At 46.5% G+C, this 23621-nt stretch overlaps 1 protein-coding gene across 1 annotated transcript in view; it reads right to left on the bottom strand.

The window, feature by feature from the left end:
* Nucleotides 1-9225: 9225 nt before the first annotated feature.
* LOC142258677 (uncharacterized) overlaps nucleotides 9226-23621 on the bottom strand; it is an 84772-nt gene continuing 70376 nt past the window's right edge. Inside the window, exons 10-11 of the mRNA XM_075331303.1 lie at nucleotides 19564-19666; nucleotides 9226-18238 (exon numbers count right to left, since the gene is read on the bottom strand). Coding sequence (XP_075187418.1) covers nucleotides 16488-18238; nucleotides 19564-19666 — 1854 coding nt within the window. The 3' untranslated portion in view covers nucleotides 9226-16487. The remainder of the gene's footprint in view (nucleotides 18239-19563; nucleotides 19667-23621) is intronic.

Below are 23621 nucleotides of genomic sequence, written 5' to 3'. Positions count from 1 at the left end.
GGGCAGCTAGACTAAAAACTCTGACTTGAAATGCCACTATGTGGACTAACCTCCATGTCTGGGCAGCTAGGACTCCTGGTATAAGGATCATGAACACAGCCTGGTTTGTAGGGCGGAGTGCTCAGTCAGAAAGAGACTCACTCAAAATATTTGAAAAAAACTGACCCGCACATCCTACAAGTGTGTATAGGTGCCAGCTGAAAAAGCATAGCAAATACAAACAGCTGCACACTAAAATGGCATCAATGTATAAGGGGTGCTTCACACACAGCGAGCTCGCTGCCGAGATCGCTGCTGAGTCACGCTTTTTGTGACGCAGCAGTGACCTCATTAGCGATCTCGCTGTGTGTGACAATGAGCAGCGATCTGGCCCCTGCTGCGAGATCGCTGCTCGTTACACACAGCCCTGGTTCGTTTTCTTCAAAGCCGCTCTCCTGCTGTGACACACAGATCGCTGTGTGTGACAGCGAGAGAGCGACAAATGAAGCGAGCAGGGAGCAGGAGCCGGCGTCTGACAGCTGAGGTAAGCTGTATCCAAGATAAACATCGGGTAACCAAGGTGGTTACCCGATATTTACCTTAGTTACCAGCCTCCGCAGCTCTCACGCTGCCTGTGCTGCCGGCTCCGGCTCTCTGCACATGTAGCTGCTGTACACATCGGGTTAATTAACCCGATGTGTACAGCAGCTAGGAGACCAAGGAGCCAGCGCTCAGTGTGCGCGGCTCCCTGCTCTCTGCACATGTAGCTGCATTACACATCGGGTTAATTAACCCGATGTGTACTGTAGCTAGGAGAGCAAGGAGCCAGCGCTCAGTGTGCGCGGCTCCCTGCTCCCTGCTCACACTGGTAACTAATGTAAACATCGGGTAACCATACCCGATGTTTACCTTAGTTACCAGTCTCCGCAGCTTCCAGACGGCGGCTCCGTGCAAGCGCAGCGTCGCTTGCACGTCGCTGCTGGCTGGGGGCTGTTCACTGGTCGCTGGTGAGATCTGCCTGTTTGACAGCTCACCAGCGACCATGTAGCGATGCAGCAGCGATCCTGACCAGGTCAGATCGCTGGTCGGATCGCTGCTGCATCGCTAAGTGTGAAGGTACCCTAAGGTGAATCTCAATATAAACCAGGCTGTGCTCATGATCCTTATACCAGGAGTCCTAGCTGCCCAGGCATGGAGGTTCGTCCAGATAGTGGCATTTCAAGTTAGATTTTTAGTCTAGCTGCCCAGACATGGATGTTTTTAACCTAGATAGTGGCATTTTAGTTAGGTACCTGGAATATTGAGATTTACCTTGCCGCTGGTTTCCGGGCTTACATGCATTGGCCAATTCATAAACTAAAAATCTCATTTTTTCATATAACAGTAATGCAGTACCAGAGTTCCCTTATACATTGATGCCATTTTAGAGTGCAGCTGTTTGCATTTTGTATTTAATAGGTGAGCAGGGTGGGCTGAGCTTCAGCCTGTTCCCTAGACTTTAACCCATTAGCGACCACTTTGTTTTCTGTATATACTAAACAGCGCTTTGCACATGTTTCCTACTTATGGAATTTCTATGGTTTGAAGGCATAACTCATTTGCATACAGATAGGGACTCTAGATTGTGAGCCCCAATGGGGACAGTGTTGCCAATGTATGTAAAGCGCTGTGGAATTAATAGCGCTATATAAATAAATAAAATTATTATTATTATTATTTGCTGGGTAAGAGTATTACGTCACAATAGCCCTATTTCTCTATAATGACACCCAAGTCCCTTGCTCCTTCACCCTCACCTGGAAGCTTTATGTTATATGACACTACCACTTTCACGTACATCATTTTAATTCTTTCTTGGTCTATTCTTTTTGATCTTTTTTTGCCCTCCCCTTTTTTCCTTATTCATTGCATACATTTTTCAAGATGAAACCATATGTGCTATGAACTATTTTATATGTAATTGTATAATATTTGTCTACTTCATTTTCAGTCATTGGCAAAGGTCATGTTCTGGGCCGAAACGTTTGATGGGCTTCACAGTGAACAGCATGTTGCCGCTCTGCTGGGCAGGTACAGTGCACCGGAGTCCCCGCCCCCTCCCTGCACCCTCCTTCCCCCACTTCCTATGCGCTGCTATCTGTATATGCCCTGTATGTGCTGGACAAAAGGCTTGCCGTCTCTGTCTAGGACACCATCAGCGATGTTTGCCCAACGGTTTCCTCAGCTCATTATCTTGTATGGTGTCCGGGCAACTGTGACCCCCCCCCCCTCCCCACCTCCTCCGTGCGCTGTCTCTGTGATGAATGCAGCCTCCCGTACTCCTGGTTTCTGAATAGTTAGGAGCAGAGAGCAGGAGCGTCACCTGACACCAGGTAAGCAGCACTGAGCTCTGCATTGCTCGGATGTAAGGATGCTGCAATCATCACAGCATGGAGAAGATTCAACATAGGTGACAAGAGAGAACGAGCATGAGTGACAGTGCATGGGGAGCAGAGAACAGAGTGCACGGGTGACAGTGCAGTGCGGGGGGGCAGAGAACAGAATGCACGGCTGACAGTGCGGGGGGCAGAGAACAGAATGCACGGCTGACAGTGCGGGAGGGGGCAGAGAACAGAGTGAACGGGCGACAGTGCGGGGGGCAGAGAACAGAATGCACGGCTGACAGTGCGGGGGGGGCAGAGAACAGAGTGAACGGGTGACAGTGCAGTGTGGGGGGGGCAATGAACAGAGTGTACGGGTGAGAGTGCGGGAGGGGGCAGAGAACAGAATGCACGGCTGACAGTGCGGGGGGCAGAGAACAGAGTGCACGGCTGACAGTGCGGGGAGGGGGCAGAGAACAGAGTGCATGGCTGCCAGTGCGGGGAGGGGGCAGAGAACAGAGTGCATGGCTGCCAGTGCGGGGAGGGGGCAGAGAACAGAGTGCACGGCTGACAGTGCGGGGGGCAGAGAACAGAGTGCACGGCTGACAGTGCGGGGAGGGGGCAGAGAACAGAGTGCATGGCTGACAGTGCGGGGGGCAGAGAACAGAGTGCATGGCTGCCAGTGCGGGGAGGGGGCAGAGAACAGAGTGCACGGCTGACAGTGCGGGGGGCAGAGAACAGAGTGCACGGCTGACAGTGCGGGGAGGGGGCAGAGAACAGAGTGCATGGCTGCCAGTGCGGGGAGAGACAAGAGTGCATGGGAGACAGAGCGGGTGGGGCAGAGAAGAGAGTGCATGGGTGAGAGACAGGGGAGTGCTGGGGGGGGGGCAGAGGAGACAGCACAGGGGGAGAGGAGAGAGTGCATGAGGGGGGATTATATATAATATATTATATAACTCTAGGTGTATGTGTGTGAGTGTATACGTATGTATGTATGTATCTCCTATAGACTCACATTAGGGGCTATATATAATTTTCATTACATGGTATTCATTTATCTATCAGGTGCTGGGGCAGAATACTGACAGGAATGTGTGTGCAGGGGGCGGGGCTGGACATTGAGGCCGGCCGGTGCCAGCTGTGACTGTGAAGTTCAGCAGTCAAACAGGGGTCAGTATTGGGCCCGCTTCTTTTCAATATATTTATTAATGACCTTGTTGGGGGTATGCGGAGTAGAATTTCAATATTTGCAGATGATACTAAACTCTGCAGGGTAATCAATACAGAGGAGGATAATTTTATATTACAGGGAGATTTATGTAAATTGGAGGATTGGGCTGAGAAGTGGCAATTGAAGTTTAATGTAGATAAATGTAAGGTCATGCACTTGGGTAGAGGAAATAACATTTATGATTATGTACTTAATTGTAGAACACTGGGTAAAACAGGCACAGAAAAAGACTTGGGTGTATGGGTGGATGGTAAACTTCACTTTAGTGGACAGTGTCAGGCAACTGCTGCCAGGGCTAATAAAATAATGGGATGTATTAAAAGAGGTATAAGGGCGGCTTTGCATGTTGCGACATTGCACGTGCGATGTCGTTGGGGTCAAATCAAAAGTGACGCACATCCGGCTTCGCAGTCGATATCGCAACGTGTAAAACCTTTTTGATACGATGAACGAGCGCAAAAGCGTCGTTATCGTATCATCGCTGCAGCCTCCGACATTTCCATAATGCCGATGGTGCGACAGGTACGATGTTGTTCCTCGCTCCTGCGGCAGCACACATCGCTGTGTGTGAAGCCGCTAGAGCGAGGAACTTCACCTTACCTGCCTCCCGGCTGCAATGAGAAGGACGGAGGTGGGCGGGATGTTTACATCCTGCTCATCTCCGGCCCTCCGCTTCAATTGGCTGCCTGCCGTGTGATGTCGCTGTGACGCCACACGACCCGCCCCCCTAAGGAAGGAGGCGGGTCGCCGGCCAGAGGGACGTCGCACGGCAGGTATGTGCGTGTGAAGCTGCCGTAGCGATAATAATCGCTACGGCAGCTTTCACTGGATATCGCACGTGCGACGGGGGCGGGACTATCGCTGCAGCATCGGTAACACATTGTTACCGATGTCGCAACGTGCAAAGCCCGCCTAAGTGTTCATGAAAAAAATATAGTTCTACCTCTGTACAAGTCACTAGTGCGACCGCACTTAGAATACTGTGTACAATTCTGGTCACCGATATATAAGAAGGACATAGCTGAACTGGAGAGGGTGCAGAGAAGAGCCACCAAGATTATTAGAGGAATGGGTAGGCTGCAATACCAAGACAGGTTAATAAACTTGGGGTTATTTAGTTTGGAAAAACGAAGGCTTAGGGGGGATCTAATCACAATGTATAAATATATGAGGGGACAGTACAGAGACCTTTCCAAAGATCTTTTTACACCTAGGCCTGCGACTGGAACACGGGGGCATCCGCTACGTCTTGAGGAAAGAAGGTTTAATCATAATAACAGACGAGGATTCTTTACTGTACGAGCAGTGAGACTATGGAACTCTCTGCCGCATGATATTGTAATGAGTGATTCACTACTAACATTTCAGCAGAGCCTGGATGCCTTTCTTGAAAAATTTAATATTACCAGTTATGTATATTAGATTTTATGACAGGTTGTTGATCCAGGGAACTAGTCTGATTGCCATATGTGGAGTGAGGAAGGAATTTTTTTCCCTATTGGAGCTTGTTTGCCACATTGGGTTTATTTTGCCTTCCTCTGGATCAACATGTTAGGCTACGGGTTGAACTAGATGGACTTAGGCGGGCTTTGCACGCTGCGACATCGCAAGCCAATGCTTGCAATGCCGAGCGCGATAGCCCCGCCCCCGTCGCAGGTGCGATATCTTATGATTGCTGCCGTAGCGAATATTATCGCTACGGCAGCTTCACATGCACTCTCCTGTCCTGTGACGTCGCTCTGGCCGGTGACCCGCCTCCTTCCTAAGGGGGCGGGTCGTGCGGCGTCACAGCGACGTCACACGGCAGGTGGCCAATAGAAGCGGAGGGGCGGAGATGAGCAGGATGTAAACATCCCGCCCACCTCCGTCCTTCTCATTGCAGCCGGGACGCAGGTAAGGTGATGTTCCTCGCTCCTGCGGCTTCATACACAGCGATGTGCGCTGCCGCAGGAACGAGGAACAACATCGTACCTGTCGCTGCACCGGCATTATGAAAATGTCGGACCCTGCACCGATGATACGATAACGACGCTTTTGCACGCGTTAATCTTATCCAAAAGGATTTACACACTGCAATATCGACTGCGACGCCGGATGTGCGTCACTTTCGATTTGACCCCATCGACATCTCACGTGCGATATCGCAACGTGCAAAGCCGCCCTTAGAGTCTCCCTTCAACCTTAAAAACTATGATACTATGATACTAGGTCATGTTTGGTTGAGCTGCATGTAAAAGTGCTGCAGAGAAAAAAGTGAAAAATCAAGAGGAACAAAAGTTAGAAAACGAAAAAAATAATATAGGGGTATTTTATATGACAATACAGCACAGATTAGCTTAAAATGTTTTGGGGAGTTTATGTCGGACAACTCCTTTAAATATTTGCCTCCTAATGGCATTTTGCAACATAGGGTTAGTGACAAGTCACCTCTTATAGCTCAGTGTATTGTCACCTCACTTGAGTGATATTATACAATTAATTTTTTTATTATACGACGCACTTTTCCTCCCAAAAATTTGGGAGGAAAAATAGGGGTGAGTCTTAAAATCCGAATATAGCTTACCGGGGAAAGGGGGGCTGCCTGCGCGGCTCTGTGCGCGGGCGGCCGGGTGCATGTGGGCGGGTGCGTGTGGGCGGCAGGTTGCTTTCGTGGTGCGTGTAGCTGGGTGCATGGTGGCGGCGGCCGGCTGCCTCAGGGCCGGCGTCAGCACGCGGCATACCTGGGCAAATGCCGGGGCCCTGGAGAGCCGGGGGGGCCCACTCGGCCTCGTCAGTGCTGCCCCCGGGCCGAGTTCCGCAGTCCTCGGCAGGAATCTGCAGAGCCGTCCCTTTAAGGCGCGCAGACTTCCTGGTTTGAACTTCATCTGTGGGCGGAGCTACCGACCGGCCTGCTCAGTCCCACAGATGAAGGAGTTGCAGTGCCAGCCAGCGACCCCCAGCACAGCTCTTCTCTCCGGCGCTGTGTGGGCCCCCTCTCCGGCGCTGTGTGGGCCCCCTCTCCGGCGCTGTGTGGGCCCCCTCTCCGGCGCTGTGTGGGCCCCCTCTCCGGCGCTGTGTGGGCCCCCTCTCCGGCGCTTTGTGGGCCCCCTCTCCACCGTGACCTGAGAGGTATGTGCCCTCCCCGCCCCCGATTTATGGGCCCTGGGGAGCTGTATGGGCTTCTCCCCCCTTAGGTGTATGCCCTGCCCCCCGGTGCTGTATGTGCTGGCCCCTGGAGCTGTGTGTGTGGGCCCCACAGAGCTACGTGTGTGTCTGTATGTATGTAGCAGAGCTATGTGTGTATGTATGTTGCAGAGCTATGTCTGTATGTATGTAGCAGAGCTATATGTGTATGTATGTAGCAGATTCATGTATGTATGTAGCAGAGCTATGTATGTATGTAGCAGATTCATGTATGTATGTAGCAGAGCTATGTGTGTATGTATGTAGCAGAGCTGTGTATGTATGTAGCAGAGCTATGTGTGTATGTATGTAGCAGAGCTGTGTATGTATGTAGCAGAGCTATGTGTGTATGTATGTAGCAGATTCATGTATGTATGTAGCAGAGCTATGTATGTAGCAGAGCTATGTGTGTGTGTATGTATGTAGCAGAGCTATGTGTGTATGTATGTAGCAGAGCTATGTGTGTATGTATGTAGCAGATTCATGTATGTATGTAGCAGAGCTATGTGTATGTATGTGTGTAGCAGAGCTATGTGTGTATGTATGCAGCAGAGCTATGTGTGTATGTATGTAGCAGAGCTATGTGTGTATGTATATAGCAGATTCATGTATGTATGTAGCAGAGCTGTGTGTATGTATGTAGCAGAGCTATGTGTGTATGTATGTAGCAGAGCTATGTGTGTATGTATGTAGCAGAGCTATGTGTGTATGTATGTAGCAGAGCTATGTGTGTATGTATGTAGCAGATTCATGTATGTATGTAGCAGAGCTATATGTATGTATGTAGCAGAGCTATGTGTGTATGTATGTAGCAGAGCTATGTGTGTATGTATGTAGCAGAGCTATGTGTGTATGTATGTAGCGGAGCTATGTGTGTATGTATGTAGCAGAGCTATGTGTGTATGTATGTAGCAGAGCTATGTGTGTATGTATGTAGCAGAGCTATGTGTGTATGTATGTAGCAGAGCTATGTGTGTATGTATCCAGCAGAGCTGTGTATGTATGTAGCAGAGCTATGTGTGTATGTATGTAGCAGAGCTATGTGTGTATGTATGTAGCAGATTCATGTATGTATGTAGCAGAGCTATGTGTATGTATGTGTGTAGCAGAGCTATGTGTGTATGTATGCAGCAGAGCTATGTGTGTATGTATGTAGCAGATTCATGTATGTATGTAGCAGAGCTATGTGTGTATGTATGTAGCAGAGCTATGTGTGTATGTATGTAGCAGAGCTATGTGTGTATGTATGTAGCAGAGCTATGTGTGTATGTATGTAGCAGAGCTATGTGTGTATGTATGTAGCAGAGCTATGTGTGTATGTATGTAGCAGAGCTATGTGTGTATGTATCCAGCAGAGCTGTGTATGTATGTAGCAGAGCTATGTGTGTATGTATCCAGCAGAGCTGTGTGTGTATGTAGCAGAGCTATGTGTGTATGTATGTAGCAGAGCTATGTGTGTATGTATCCAGCAGAGCTGTGTGTGTATGTAGCAGAGCTATGAGTGTATGTAGCAGAGCTATGTGTGTATGTATGTAGCAGAGCTATGTGTGTATGTATGTAGCAGAGCTATGTGTGTATGTATCCAGCAGAGCTGTGTGTGTCTGTATGTATGTATCTAGCAGAGTTGTGTTGTGTGTGTCTGTATGCATGTATGATGTGTATCTATGTATGTCAGTGTATATGACTGTATAGATGTGTCAGTTCTATACGTATTTTTGTGAGTTTGTCTTTAAATATGTATATGTATGTGTACGTATGTGTGTGTCTGCGTGTGGATGGGGCCCACCGGGACTCTTCCGCCCAGGGCCCACAAAAACCTGGAGCCGGCCCTGGGCTGCCTCTCTGTGAGGCTGGGTGCCTGGTGCCGGCTGCCACTCTGTGCGAGAAGGCGGATTGCGGTGGCTGTGCTGCAGGTGTCCCAGTCTGTCCGCGGTCCCGGCTTCAAATTATGGCACAGGGAGTCAGCGCGTGCGCAGATGTAACTCTTGGATGAGAGCTCCATCTGCCCACGCGTCGCTCTGGGCGCCATCGTTTGAAGCTGGGACCGCGGACAGACTGGGACAGTCGCCGCTCAGGCCTGCTCCACTACTAAACCACCGCTGCCACCACTGAACTGCCGCTGCCACCACCACTGACCTGCCGTCGCTGCCAGCACAGCCTCTGCCTCCTGTGGCCCTCCTCCAGTAAGACAACACCGGAGTATAAGACGGACCCCCCTTTTTTTTAACTTTTTTTATCTCTACATTTGGGGTGCGTCTTGTAATCTGGTGCGTCTTCTAAAACGAAAAATATGGTACATCTCTGGCAAAAACTGAGACATCACTGCAAAATTTTCCTCGTTATATTTTTGAGTAAAATGTAAATTGTTCTTTTATTCTATAAATTACTGACGTCTCCGAATTTCAAAGCAATAAATTTTGTATTTATTTTCTGAAATTGAGAAATGGTGAAAATAACAACAATGCATTGATTTCACAACTCAAATAATGCAAAGAAAACAAGTTCATAATCATTTAGAAACAACAATACTAATAATGTTTTACCTCAGGAAGAATTCAGAAATCAATATTTTGTGGAATAACCATGATTTTTAATCACAGCTTTCATGCGTGTTGGCAGATCTTCTTTGTTTGATGCCTTATGACTACCCATCTTCCTCTTGATGACATTCCAGAGGTTTTCAATAGGGTTCAGGTCTGGAGATTGGGCTGGCAATGACAGGGTTTTGATGTGGTGGTCCTTCATCCACACATTGATTTACCCAACTGTGTTGCATGGCGCATTGTCCTGCTGGAAAAACCAGTCCTCAGAGTTGGGGAACACTGCCTGAGCAGAAGGAAGCAACTGGTTTTCCAGGATAACCTTGTATGCAGCTTGATTCATATGTCCTTTGTAAAGTTTAATCTGCCCAATTCCAGTCTTGCTGAAGCATCCCCAGATCATCACTGATCCTCCATGATATTAAACAGTGGGTGCAAGACACTATGGCTTGTACACCTCTCCAGGTCTCCATCTAACTATAGACGACCATGTGTTGGGCAAAGCTGAAAATTAGACTCAGAGAAGATTACCTTATTCTAGAAATTAAGCAGATTAAACTTTCTGCCTCCTTATTGTGCATCTTGAAAACAGCCACACTGCTAGTTTTCAGTGAGTCCTATATTTCAGCTGTGACTTTTGTTGACGACACTTTACCACATACAGAACATAAAAATTGTTTCTACCCTTTGTAAATTCTCTGATATCTTACAAGATCTGATTTCTGGGAAAAACATTTCTCACATTCTGGACATGAGTACGGCTTCTCCCCTGTGTGAGTTCTTAGATGTTCAGCAAGAGTTGATTTACTGGCACAGTGGAACCTTGGATTACGAGCATAATTGGTTCCGGGAGTCTGCTCTTAAACCAAGTTACTCTTATATCAAAGCAAATTTTCCCATAGGAAATAATTGAAGCGCAGACAATTTGTTCCACAACCTAAAAATATTTACTGTATTTATACAAACTGATTACAGTAATACAAAATAATGTACTGTATTCATGTAAAATTATTACAGTACACTAACAAAATACAGTACAGTAAAAACCATAAAACAAATTAAACTACACATTACCTTACAATATAATTATTGGTGTGCGAGAGGTACAATATAGAGAAAAAAATGATGTATAAATAGGACAATCTATATTGTAGTACAGTACACAAAAGTACACACCCCAAATCTATTCTTCCCAAAATAAGGGTACAACTAAGCCAAATATGGGGTAAGAATGCTGCACAGGCAATTAGATTACAGTTCAAGCAATGTGCTGTACTGGTTAGCAGAAAGAAAGTACAGTACAGTACTGTATCCACAAATGCAAATTTATAGACATGCTATATACCGTGTTTTTCCAAAAATAAGACCTCCCCCCAAAATAAGCTCTAGCAGGGAATTTCAGCATTTTCAGAGCAAGGCATACCGTATTTTTCGCTTTATAAGACGCACTTTTGTTCCCCCAAATTTTGGGGGAAAGTAGGGGGTGCGTCTTATAAACCGAATATACGGATTATATACTGCAGGGTCCAGGGGAGGTGGGGCCGCTCTGGAGCGGTGCTGGGGGGGCTGGTGGAGGCTGGTATAGGCTTGTGAAGCTGCGGGCAGCAGCGTTTGATCTCCTGCACCCACTCATATAATATGCACAGCCGCTGTCCACCACCATGGTGCTGAAACTGCACCGCGGCGATGGGCTGGGGGAGCTGCGCATATTATATCTGCCTGTGCTTCCCTTTGATCACACATGCCCCCATGTGTTAACTATGGCTCCCATGCTGCTACCCATAGTAAAATAATAAACTCTTTACTCACCTCCTCCAGCTGTCTGCCCAGTCTCCCTTCTGCTGCTATGATCAGGCACGCAGAGATAATACACTGCTGTGCCGATCACATGACCGGGACTGTGAACCAGGAAATGCAGGAGGCTGGAGCTCAGGAGCACAGTGCTGGAGAACCAGGAAATGCAGGAGGCCGGAGCTCAACCCCGTGGAGGGGTACACGAGGGAGCACAGTGCTGGAGAACCAGGAAATGCAGGAGGCCGGAGCTCAACCCCGAGGAGAGGTACACGAGGAAGCACAGCGCTGGAGTGAACCAGGAAATGCAGGAGGCCGGAGCTCAACCCCGAGGAGGGGTACACGAGGGAGCACAGCGCTGGAGAAGGTAAGGAAAGAGTTTATTTTACTAAAAGCAGCAGCATGGGGCCGTGTATGCCAGCCACAGGGGGCAGTGTGTGTGCCAGCCACAGGGGGGCAGTGTGTGTGCCAGCCACAGGGGGCCAGTGTGTGTGCCAGCCACAGGGGGCCAGTGTGTGCCAGCCACAGAGGGCAGTGTGTGTGCCAGCCACAGGGGCCAGCGTGTGTGCCAGCCACAGGGGCCAGCGTGTGTGCCAGCCACAGGGGCCAGCGTGTGTGCCAGCCACAGGGGGCAGCGTGTGTGCCAGCCACAGGGGGCCGTGTGTGCCAGCTATAGGGGCCGTGTGCCAGCCATAGGGGACATGTTGCATCACTGGGGGACGTGTGCCAGCACAAGGGGGCTATATTCAATATAAGGTGGCCATATCCAGATTAAGGGGGCTAATTTTAGGATGGGGGGCTATGAGGGACATATACTCTATATGATTTGTTAGACAGACACTGGCATTATAAGACAGACCCCATTTATTAAAAAAAATTCTCTATTCCTTCACCAAATTTGGGGGTGTGTCTTATAATCCGGTGCGTCTTATAAAGCGAAAAATACGGTAAATATAAGCCCTCCACCAAAAATAAGCCCTAGTTCAATAATGAAGTGTCCGTGCAGCTAAAAAAGTTAAAGAATACTCCAGGAAACCTCATTATAGAAAGCAGACACTCCGCAATCACACACACCAGATGCTGAGCGGGAGGCCCTACAGTGATCGCACCCCCGCACACATCCGATCTCACACACACAAACATTGGATCACACACACTCACGACATCCAGCGACACCAATTTCTTCTCACCGCCAGAATCCTTAGAGGCAGTGCAGTGGAGTGCAAGGACCTGCCGCAATCCTTGCTTACAGGACCAGCGGACACGTGACTTCCTCCCATCATTCCCTGCAGCCAGAAGCATCGGTAATGCTGGATATGATGAATGAGTGTCTGTATGTGTGTGCTCTGCTGTGTGTGAGTGTGTTGGCCAGAAGCAGGGGAGGACAGCATGCAGCACCCACCAGAGATCACAGGAGGACCTGGGAGACAAGCAGATATGCAGGTCTAGTAAGTATGAGTCTCGTGGGAAGTGGGGGGGGTCTGCTTTTTTTGGAGGGTAAACTTACCCCAACCATGTTTCTCCAAGAATAAGACCTCCTCCAAAAATAAGCTCTAGTGCATTTTGGGGGTGGGGGTGGGGGGCAAAAAAGTACAAGACAGTTTTATTTTTGGAAAAACACGGTAGTATATAATAATAATAATAAAGTTTATTTATATAGCGCCAACATATTCCGCAGCACTTTACAATCCGGTGGGGGGTTGTATAGATAAAAACAAAACAAAATAGTACATAATTCAACAGCTACAGTAGGAATGAGGGCCCTGCTCGAAAGCTTACAATCTATGGGGAAAAAGGGGGACACAAAAGGTGAAGCACACTTGTAGATCTGGCCGGCCATCGTTATGCTAGTTTATTGATTACATATAAAGATGAATGATCTGGTCTTTAGACAGTAACTTTTTGGGTGTCCTTACGTGCTATTGGTTGTATGTAGGATGTGAGGACAGAAATAGGAGAGAAGGTTACGAGTAGCATTCAGAAGGTGGGACAGGGGAGAGTTGGGTTAGTAAGTTATTATGATAAGCTTGTCTGAAGAGATAGGTTTTTAATGTACGCTTAAAAACTTGGGGGCTGGATATTAGTAGCATTCTTTGGGGTAGTGCATCCCAGAAAACTGGCGCGGCACGAGAAAAGTCTTGGAGACGGAGGTGTGAGGTTCGTATTATGGAGGATGTTAGTCTAAGATCATTTGCGGAACGAAGGGGGCGGGTAGGATGATAGACAGAGATGAGGGCTGAGATATATAGTGGTGCAGAGCTGTGGAGAGCTTTGTGGGTGAGGGATATGAGTTTGTATTGTATTCTGCAGCCGATAGGTAGCCAGTGTAGTGACTGGCACAAGGTGGAGGCATCGGTGAAGCGGCTGGACAGGAATAGGACCCTGGCTGCTGCATTCAAGATGGATTGGAGAGGGGAGAGTGTGGTCCGAGGGAGACCAATCAATAAAGAGTTGCAGAAATCCAGGCGGGAATGAATAAGAGCGACAGTAAGGGTTTTTGCAGTTTCGAAAGTAAGAAATGGTCGGATGCTAGAGATGTTTTTGAGATGTAGGTGACATGTGCGAGTGAGTGAATGAAGGAGAGTTCTGAGTCAAATATGACCCCAAGACAGCGAGCATGCTGCTTGGGAATAATGATTAAATCATCTAAGGTAACTGAGATGTCGGGTGTAGGATGGTTGGTAGAGGGAGGAAACACAAGAAACTCAGTTTTGGAAAGATTCAGTTTCAGATAGAGGGAGGACATGCTTTGAGAGACAGCAGACAATCTCTGGTATGTTGTAACAAAGCAGGGGTGATGATTGGAGATGATGTATATAATTGGGTGTTATCAGCATAGAAATGGTATTGGAAACCGAATCTGCTGATTGTTTGTCCAAAAGGGCGGTGTATAGAGAGAAAAGGAGAGGGCCTAAGACTGAGCCTTGAGGAACCCCGAAGGTGAGAGGGAGAGGATTGGAGTAAGAGCCAGCAAAGGAAACAGTGAAGGAGCGGTCGGAGAGATAGGAGGAGAACCAGGCGAGAGCGGTGTCCTTGAGGCCAATAGAGCGGAGCATGGTGAGAAATTGGTGATCCACAGTGTCAAAAGCAGCTGAGAGATCCAAGAGAAACAATAGGGAATAATGGCCTTTAGATTTTGCTGTTAATAGATCATTTGAGACTTTGGTGAGGGCCGTTTCGGTGGAGTGTAAAGCGGGCCATACACGCTACAATATAGTTAATGAATTATCCTCGGGGTCACAGTGTTTGTGACACACATCAAGCGTCATTAACGATATCGTAGTGTGTGACACTTAAGAGTGACCTTAAAAGATCGCAAAAGTGGTCAAAATAGTTTGCCGCGGACAGGTCGTCCTGAAACAACAAATAGTTTTCTGCTTATTAGCGATGTTGTTCCTCGTTCCTGCGGCACCACACATCGCTGTGTGTGACACCACAGGAGAAACGAACATCTCCTTACCTGCCTCCACCGGCAATGCAGAATGAAGGAGGTGGGCGGGATGTTATGTCCCACTTATCTCCGCCCCTCCGCTTCTATTTGACGCCTGCCGTGTGACGTCGCTGTGACGCCGCACGGACCGCCCCCTTAGAAAGGAGGCGGTTCGCTGGCCAGAGCAACATTGCAGGGCAGATAAGTCCGTGTGACGCGGGTAAGAGAGGTTGTGCGGCACAGGCAGCGATTTTCCTATGTCGCACAACCGACGGGGGCGGGTACAATCGCTTGCGATCTTGCTAGCGAGATCGCAGGGTGTAAAGCCTGCTTAAAGAGCGGAAACCAGATTGAGAGGGATCAAGAAGTGAGTTTTCAGATAAATAGCGGATTAGCCAAGAGTGGACCAAGCGTTCCAGGAGCTTAGAGATAAAGGGAAGGTTAGAGACTGGTCTGTAGTTAGCGGCACAGTTCTGATTGAGGGAAGGTTTTTTAAGTAGAGGGGTTATGGTGGTATGTTTAAATGATGAAGAAAAGATACCTGATGAAAGAGAGAGGTTAAACATTTTGGTTAGATAGGTAGTGACAGCTGGGGAGAGAGCCTGAAGGAGGGAAGAGGGTCACTGGTGCATGTTGTTAGGTGGGAAGAGGCAAGGAGACGCGTCACTTCTTCTTCTGTGACAGGCTCGAATGTTGATAGTGAGCTTGAGGTGCGGGAAAGGAGCGGATCCAGGCTCTGAGGGGATTTTTCAAAGATTTCTTAGCGGATGTCGTTGATCTTTTGTAAGAAGAAAGTGGCCAGATCATCAGAGCTTAGGTTGGTGACCGGGGTCTGTGCTTTAGGGCTCAGGAGGGAGTGGAAGGTTTCAAAGAGTCGGTTAGGATTGTTGAAAAGTGAAGTGATGAGAGTGGTAAAGTATACTTGTTTAGCCGGATGGAGAGCAGAGTTATAGGTTTTGAGCATGAACTTATAGTGGATGAAGTCTTCAGCTGAAAAGGATTTTCTCCACAGACGCTCAGTACACCTAGAACAGCGCTGTAGGAAACGTGTTTGAGGCGTGTGCCAGGGCTGCCGCTGCCTGTGTTTTTTTTTCTGCATGTAGCTGGTGCAGCTTCATCCAGGGCACTCTGCAATGTCTTATTATAATGTGACACTGCAGAGTCTACACAGGAGAGGGAGGAGATGGGAGCCAAGGATGACTGCAAATTGTTCATTAGCAGCTGGGTATTGATGGCGCTTAGATTTCTGTATGGATGATAGGTGGGGGCATCCCGTGTTTGAAGACAGTTTGTGATGGAAAAGGAGAGAAGGTTGTGGTCAGAGAGTGGGAGAGGGAAATTGGTGAAGTCATGAAGAGTGCAGAGGCGGGAGAAGACCAGGTCCAGCGTATTCCCATCCTCATGTGTAGGAGACTTAGAGAGCTGTGAGAGGCCGAATGACGAGGTTAGAAAAAGAAAATGGGTGGCAGATGGGGAGAGTGGGTCGTCAATAGAGATGTTGAAATCCTCCATGATGAGAGTGGGAAGGTTACAGGATAAAAAGTGTGGAAGCCAAGTGGCAAAATGATCAAGGTACTGATGGGAGGAGCCTGGAGGGCGATACACAACTGCCACTCGCAGGGAGAATGGTTTGAAGAGTCTAATGGTGTGGACTTCAAAAGAAGGAAACATGAGTGAGGGTACTGAGGGGATGACCTGGAAGGCACAATGGGATGAGAGGAGCAGAACAACACCTCCACCTGTGCAATGGTATACTGTATACTGTACATATGTACAGAAAGTTACCTCCAGAGCGAGTCAGAGCACGGTGAAAGGACTGAACCACAAGTGTTTGCAGTGAATATTTGATTTTATTGCAAAGCATTGCTCTTAAACAAAGTTACACATTTTTAAAAATCTTTGCTTGTCTTTGCAATACGCTCTCAAACTAAGTTACTCTTAAACCAAGGTTCCACTGTATAACATTTCCCACATTATAAACATAAAAATGTCTGCTACCTTCTATGAGTTTTTATATGTCCAACAAGATTTGATTTCCGAATAAAACATTTCCCACATTCTGAACATGAAAATGGCTTCTCCCCCGTGTGAGTTTTTATATGCAAATCAAGCTGTGATTTCTGAATAAAACATTTCCCACATTCTGAACATGAAAATGGCTTCTCTCCTGTGTGAATTTTTATATGCAGGTCAAGCGTTTTTTTCTGACCAAAACATTTCCCACATTCTGAACATGAAAATGGCTTCTCCCCAGTGTGAGTTTTTATATGCAAATTAAGTTGTGATTTCTGAATAAAACATTTCCCACATTCTGAACATGAAAATGGCTTCTCCCCCGTATGAGTTTTTATATGCAAATCAAGCAGTTTTTTCAGAATAAAACATTTCCCACATTCTGAACATGAAAATGGCTTCTCCCCCGTATGAGTTTTTATATGCAAATCAAGCAGTTTTTTCAGAATAAAACATTTCCCACATACTGAACATGAAAATGGCTTCTCCCCCGTGTGAGTTTTTATATGCAAATTAAGTTGTGATTTCACAAAAAAACATTTCCCACATGCTGGACATGAAAATGGCTTCTCCCCCGTGTGAGTTTTTATATGCAAATCAAGCAGTGATTTCTGAATAAAACATTTCCCACATTCTGAACATGAAAATGGCTTCTCCCCTGTGTGAATTTTTATATGCAGGTCAAGCTTTGATTTCTGAACAAAACATTTCCCACATTCTGAACATGAAAATGGCTTCTCCCCTGTGTGAATTTTTATATGGTCACAAAGATGTGCTTTCCGAATAAAACATTTCCCACATTCTGGACATGCAAATGGCTTCACCCCTGTGTGAGTTTTTATATGCTGAAGAAGGTTTGCTTTCTGAATAAAACATTTCCCACATTCTGAACATGAAATTGGCTTCTTCCCTGTGTGAGTTTTTATATGCAGATCAAGGTCTAATTTCTGAATAAAACATTTCCCACATTCTGAACATGAAAATGGCTTCTCCCTTGTATGAGTCTTTATATGCCTATAAAGGCGTAATTTCCGAATAAAACATTTCCCACATTCTGAACATGAAAATGGCTTCTCCCCCGTATGAGTTTTTATATGCAAATTAAGTTGTGATTTCTGAATAAAACATTTCCCACATTCTGAACATGAAAATGGCTTCTCACCTGTATGAGTTTTTATATGCAAATCAAGCTGTGATTTCAGAATAAAACATTTCCCACATTCTGAACATGAAAATGGCTTCTCCCCTGTGTGAATTTTTATATGCAGGTCAAGCGTTGATTTCTGAACAAAACATTTCCCACATTCTGAACATGAAAATGGCTTCTCCCCTGTGTGAATTTTTAGATGTTGAAAAAGTTGTGATTTCCAAGTAAAACATTTTACACATTCTGGACAAGAAAATGGTTTTCCTTTGTGAATTATATCATGTGAAATTAGAGCAGACTTTTGGGTTAAACATTTTCCACATTGACTAGCTTTTAGATGTAAAATAAGCTGTGATTTTTGATTAAAACATATCTCACATTCTGAACAGGAGTACGGCTTATCCCTTGTGTGATTTTGTTGCTGTTGATGCCCCCTTATGTGGCTTTTATTTTGCTGAACATTCTGAGGTGACTCAGGATATTGTTTAGAAGTATAAGATGACGGATCTTGAATGTGAAGGACTGAGGATTTATCTGGGATAATGACTTGTTCTTCATATGTATTCTGTGTAATACCACAATATTCTGTCAAAAGAATAAAACAGATTTTGTAAATTTTAAAAATAACATTTGAACTTGGTTTTTATTGGTAAATTCCGGCCCCTAACTGCAGTATCGTTGTGCTGCCCAGATTTTGATGGTTTTATTATATTTAAGATGACTCTTCCACAATTCCAAAAAGAAATCACATAGAAAATGAGTTAATAATATTGATTATATACTGAATATCATATCTGGTAACATAAGCACAGGGTCCATGGCTGCCTTATATAAGGCGACATAAGAGGAATTATACTTTATGATGCCATGAAGGTGAGGGTCAAAATACAGCGCTCACCACAGCAAGTTGTGCTAGCAGGTACAATACTGGAAACAGCCCAGAAAAAAATCCTCAGGAGGCTGCAGCACCGACCGCCCAAGACAGGGAGCTGATCATGGAAGGAAAGGGGCTGCAGAGCAGGATGATCCGGGCGCTGCAAAAAGAGGAGGCGAGCCAGTGCAGGAACAATCAATACTTACAGAATACCACTTTGCAGCCCCTTTCCTTCCATAAATCCTCTATAAGATGGAAGAGTCAGCAACAGAAATAAGCAACGAAGGAGAAATTTGTTACATTTCAGCATCTTGTGATTAAAAAGAAAAAAATAAATCTGAACATTTTGACTCCTAGAAAAAAAAAAAAAAAATCAGAACACAGAAATAGTTTATTCCATTTGCTATTATTAAACTAGTATCCGGCACATTCACAGATGAAATGGCGTCAGTAAAAGAATCGCCCAAAAATCCCACCCCCCAATATCAGGAGTAAATTGCTGGACCCCGGACATCCTATCAGGACACAATGGGTTATATATAAGAGGTGACGCTCATCTTCATGTAACCATGATATTTGTTATGTGATAATAATGCTCTGCCATCTTTGTCCCTGCCTCCTCCCTGGTGAGCAGCATTACTGACCCTCAGAGCAGTAATCTCCATCCGCTCCGGTTATTTGGGTTTATGTCTCCATGTTCTGTATCTGTCACACACTGACATGACTGTAATAGGAGATAATGGATTCTTAGTCCCTAAACTGGAGCAACCCCTCATCAGCCCTGACAGCGGATAATAGGAAAGAGCTGGAGCTCATCCTCGCTCACATTGGCAGAATTCATGTCCAGCTGTATTTCTCCTCTATAACATAACTGCACATCCCGTGTTATCACCTGCACCGGGATCACAGATTCATTCATATTTCATGTGTATTTTACATGAAGGGTTAATATACCACTAGAAAAAAACTGACACCGCAAGGAGCGGAGAAATAGTAATGTGTGACTTGTTTGCGTTATTCGGTGGTCTGTACTCACCGGGGTGGTGATCTGTAGGAATCTCCTCTTTACTCCGCTGATCGCCCCTAACATTTCTCTCTGGAGAATTAATATTGTTCAGATCTTTATCCAGATCCAAAAGCTGCAAAACAAAATATTGTAAAAGTCCCCGGGAATAATGGTGATAAGATCCGGACATGTGAGGTCTGTGGTCAGCTGTGATCCTGCCGTCTCCACCACTCTCATTACACAAGTATAAAATATCTAATACTGGAGGAGAAAATAGAATTTTCCATACTGGCAATTCATTTTATAGAAAACCCTCCACGACAGCACCACAGGAGTTAACTCTCCACCCTAATATGGACTGGAAACACAAAGAGGATAAATAACCTCTTCCCACCTCCCATCTGCAGTGTTGTTTTTTCAACCACACTAGCATGAATGGTCTAAATCTTTTATTTAAGAAATAAGCAGTTAAGTGCGAAACAGACAGAGAGGGAATAACCGTGCTGTCATGAAGGGTTCCTAGAAACTGAATTACCGGCAAGACAAATTCTATTTTCTTTATTCTCCATCCACAACACCACCACAGGAGGAGTACCAACAAATACACTTAGGAGGGGGGGGGGGAACAGCTTTAAGGACCTTTTGACCAAAGGATAGGTCTTTATTAGATAGCAAATATAGCCTATAATCCTATAATGCTTTAAAAAGGTATGGACTGAGGACCAAGTGGCGGCTCTGCAAATCTGCTCAATGGAGGAGTCTGGTTTCTCGGCCCAAAAGACGGACACTGATCTGGTAAAATGAGCTGTGAGACCCTGGTTCTTGCATGCTTCGCTGATTGCATTTTTAATTCAGTTAGCGATTGTGCTCTTGGCAGCTTTCTTGCCCGTGTTTTGACAAATGATTTAGAAGAAGAGACTTTGGTCCTTCCGCAAGGGCTTGGTTCTTGGAAGGTAGTTCATTACTCCTCTATGTACATCTAAGGCTGGGTTCACACATAGCAACAGCGACAACGACGTCGCTGTTACGTCACCATTTTCTGTGACGTAACAGCGACCTTGTAAGTCGCTGTTATGATAGGTGCTTAGCTGTCAAACACAGCGTCGCAGCAGCGATCATAACGTCGTTACATGAGCAGAGAGCAGGGAGCCGCGCACACTGCTTAGCGCTGGCTCCTTGCTCTCCTAGCTACAGTACACATCGGGTTAATTAACCAGATGTGTACTGCAGCTACATGTGCAGAGAGCAGGGAGCCGGCACTGGCAGCGTGAGAGCGGCGGAGGCTGGTAACGAAGGTAAATATCGGGTAACCATGGAAAGGTCTTCCCTTGGTTACCCGATGTTTATCTTGGTTACAGCTTACCGCAGCTGCCAGATGCCGGCTCCTGCTCCCTGCTCGCTTCATTTCGTCGCTCTCTCGCTGTCACACACAGCGATGTGTGCATCACAGCGGGAGAGCGCCTTTGAAGAAAACGAACTAGGGCTGTGTGTAACGAGCAGCGATCTCACAGCAGGGGCCAGATCGCTGCTCAGTGTCACACACAGCGAGATCGCTAATGAGGTCTCTGTTGCGTCACCAAAACCGTGACGTAGCAGCGATTTCGGTAGCGATCTCACTGTGTGTGAAGCACCCCTAAGGAATGGAATTCCACTTCTTTATCATTGGTAGACTTTTGGCAGAAGAATAGTAACACAATGTCCTGGGAACTGTGAAACTCAGATACTACCTTTGGAAGGAATGACTGATCTAAGCAAAATAGTATTCTGTCTTTGAGAATTCTTATCTACGGTTCTCTTGTTGACAAAGCTTATGGTGGTGTCACACACAGCGACAACGACAACGACGTCGCTGCTACGTCACCATTTTCTTTGACGTTGCAGCGACGTCCCGTCGCTGTCGCTGTGTGTGACATCCAGCAACGAGCTGGCCCCTGCTGTGAGGTCGCCGCTCGTTGCTGAATGTCCAGCTTCATATTTTGGTCGTCGCTCTCCCGCTGTGACGCACAGATCGCTGTGTGTGACAGCGAGAGAGTGACGAAATGAAGCGAGCAGGGAGCAGGAGCCGGCATCTGGCAGCTGCGGTAAGCTGTATCCAAGGTAAACATCGGGTAACCAAGGTGGTTACTCGATATTTACCTTCGTTACCAGCCTCCGCCGCTCTCACACTGCCAGTGCTGGCTCCTGCTCTCTGCACATGTAGCTGCAGTACACATCGTGTAATTAACCCGATGTGTACCGTAGCTAGGAGAGTAGGGAGCCAGCGCTAAGCAGTGTGCGCAGCTCCCTGCTCTCTGCACATGTAGCTGCAGTACACATCGTGTAATTAACCCGATGTGTACTGTAGCTAGGAGAGCAGGGAGCCAGCGCTCAGTGTGCGCGGCTCCCTGCTCTCTGCACATGTTGCAGCACAGCGACATGTGTCGTTATAATCGCTGCTTTGGCTGCTGTGTTTGACAGCTAAGCAGCGATCATAACAGCGACTTATAAGGTCGCTGCTACGTCACAGAAAATGGTGACGTAACAGCGACGTCGGTGTCGCTGTCGTTTAGTGTGAACCCAGCTTTAGAGTTCAGCTTTTCGTCTGGCTGTGGTGATTGCCTCCAGAAAGGTGGTTTTCCAGGATAGGATTCTTAGGTTTGATGAGGTAACTGGCTCAAAGGGGAGGTTGTGTTAGTCCTTTAAGAACTATTTTCAAATCCAAAAGGGGAACTAGGTTGACTTGTCTGGGTCTTAACCTAACTGACATTAAACTTTTGATCCAACGGTGGTCTGCAAGGTTTTGATGAAAGTAGGAACCTAGAGCCGAGATTTGGACCTTAAGTGTTCCAGGTCTGAGGCCTTTCTTTAGCCCATTCTGCATAAACACTAAGATTTGAGCTATGTTAGGATGGAATGGGTTTGGAATGTTGGGTTTGCACCAGGTGTTCCATATTTTATTATATATGGCGTTTGTTATTGGTATTGCTGCACGTCTGAAGGGTTTTGATTACCCTGTCCGACAGGCTGGCCTCTGGCTTTCAGGAGTGTGGCTTCAGAAGACAAACCCCCAAGTTCGACCTGTGGAGGTAATTGGTAAAAAAAAAAAAAAAAAGAGTGGACCCTGGTGGGGAGGGTTGTATATTTGGTGTATGCTTCTTGGGCTAGGGCTAGGCTGATGAGAGTAACTGCAGCATTGAGAACCTACACTGGGTGCAGACTTATTAGGAAAGTTGTACTTTAGCGGATTTTTTTTATAATTGGTCAACAACTATGTTCTCAATCAACCCAAAAGACTCATATACATCAAAGCTTAATATTTTTGGAAGTTGGAGTGTTTTTTTTTTTTTTAGATTTGGCTATCTTAGGAGGATATCTGTTTGTGCAGGTAACTATTACTGTGCAGACTTATTAGGCAACTTAAAAAAAACAAAATATATTCCCATCTCACTTGTGTATTTTCACAAGGTAAACCAATATAACTACACAAAATTTAGACATAAACATTTCTGACATGCAAAAATAAAACCGAAAAAAATTAGTGACCAATATCGCCCCCTTTCTTTCTGATGACACTCAGCAGCCGACCATCCATAGATTGTCAGTTGCTTGATCTGTTTACGATCAACATTGCATGCAGCAGCCACCACAGCCTCCCATACACTGTTCCGAGAGGTGTACTGTTTTCCCTCCCTGTAGATCTCACATTTTATGAGGGACCACATGTTCTCTATGGGGTTCAGATCAGGTGAACAAGGGGGCCATGTCATTATTTTTTCATCTTTTAGACCTTTACTGGCCAGCCACGATGTGGAGTAGTTGGATGCATGTGATGGAGCATTGTCCTCCATGAAAAGCATGTTTTTTTTTAACGATACCGACTTCTTCCTCTACCACTGCTTGAAGAAGTTGTCTTCCAGAAACTGGCAGTAGGTCTAGGAATTGAGCTTCACTCCATCCTCAACCCGAAAAGTTCCCACAAGTTTATCTTTGATAATGCCAGCCCATACCAGTACCCTATCTCCACCTTGCTGGCGTCTGAGTCGGAGTGGAGCTCTCTGCCCTTTACTGATCAGCCTCTGGCCCATCCATCTGGCCCATCAAGAGTCACT

Source organism: Anomaloglossus baeobatrachus (genome assembly GCF_048569485.1).
Source record: "Anomaloglossus baeobatrachus isolate aAnoBae1 chromosome 1 unlocalized genomic scaffold, aAnoBae1.hap1 SUPER_1_unloc_4, whole genome shotgun sequence".
In the NCBI taxonomy this organism is placed as follows: Eukaryota; Metazoa; Chordata; class Amphibia; order Anura; family Aromobatidae; genus Anomaloglossus; species Anomaloglossus baeobatrachus.
This window is presented reverse-complemented; position numbering and strand designations above follow the sequence as displayed.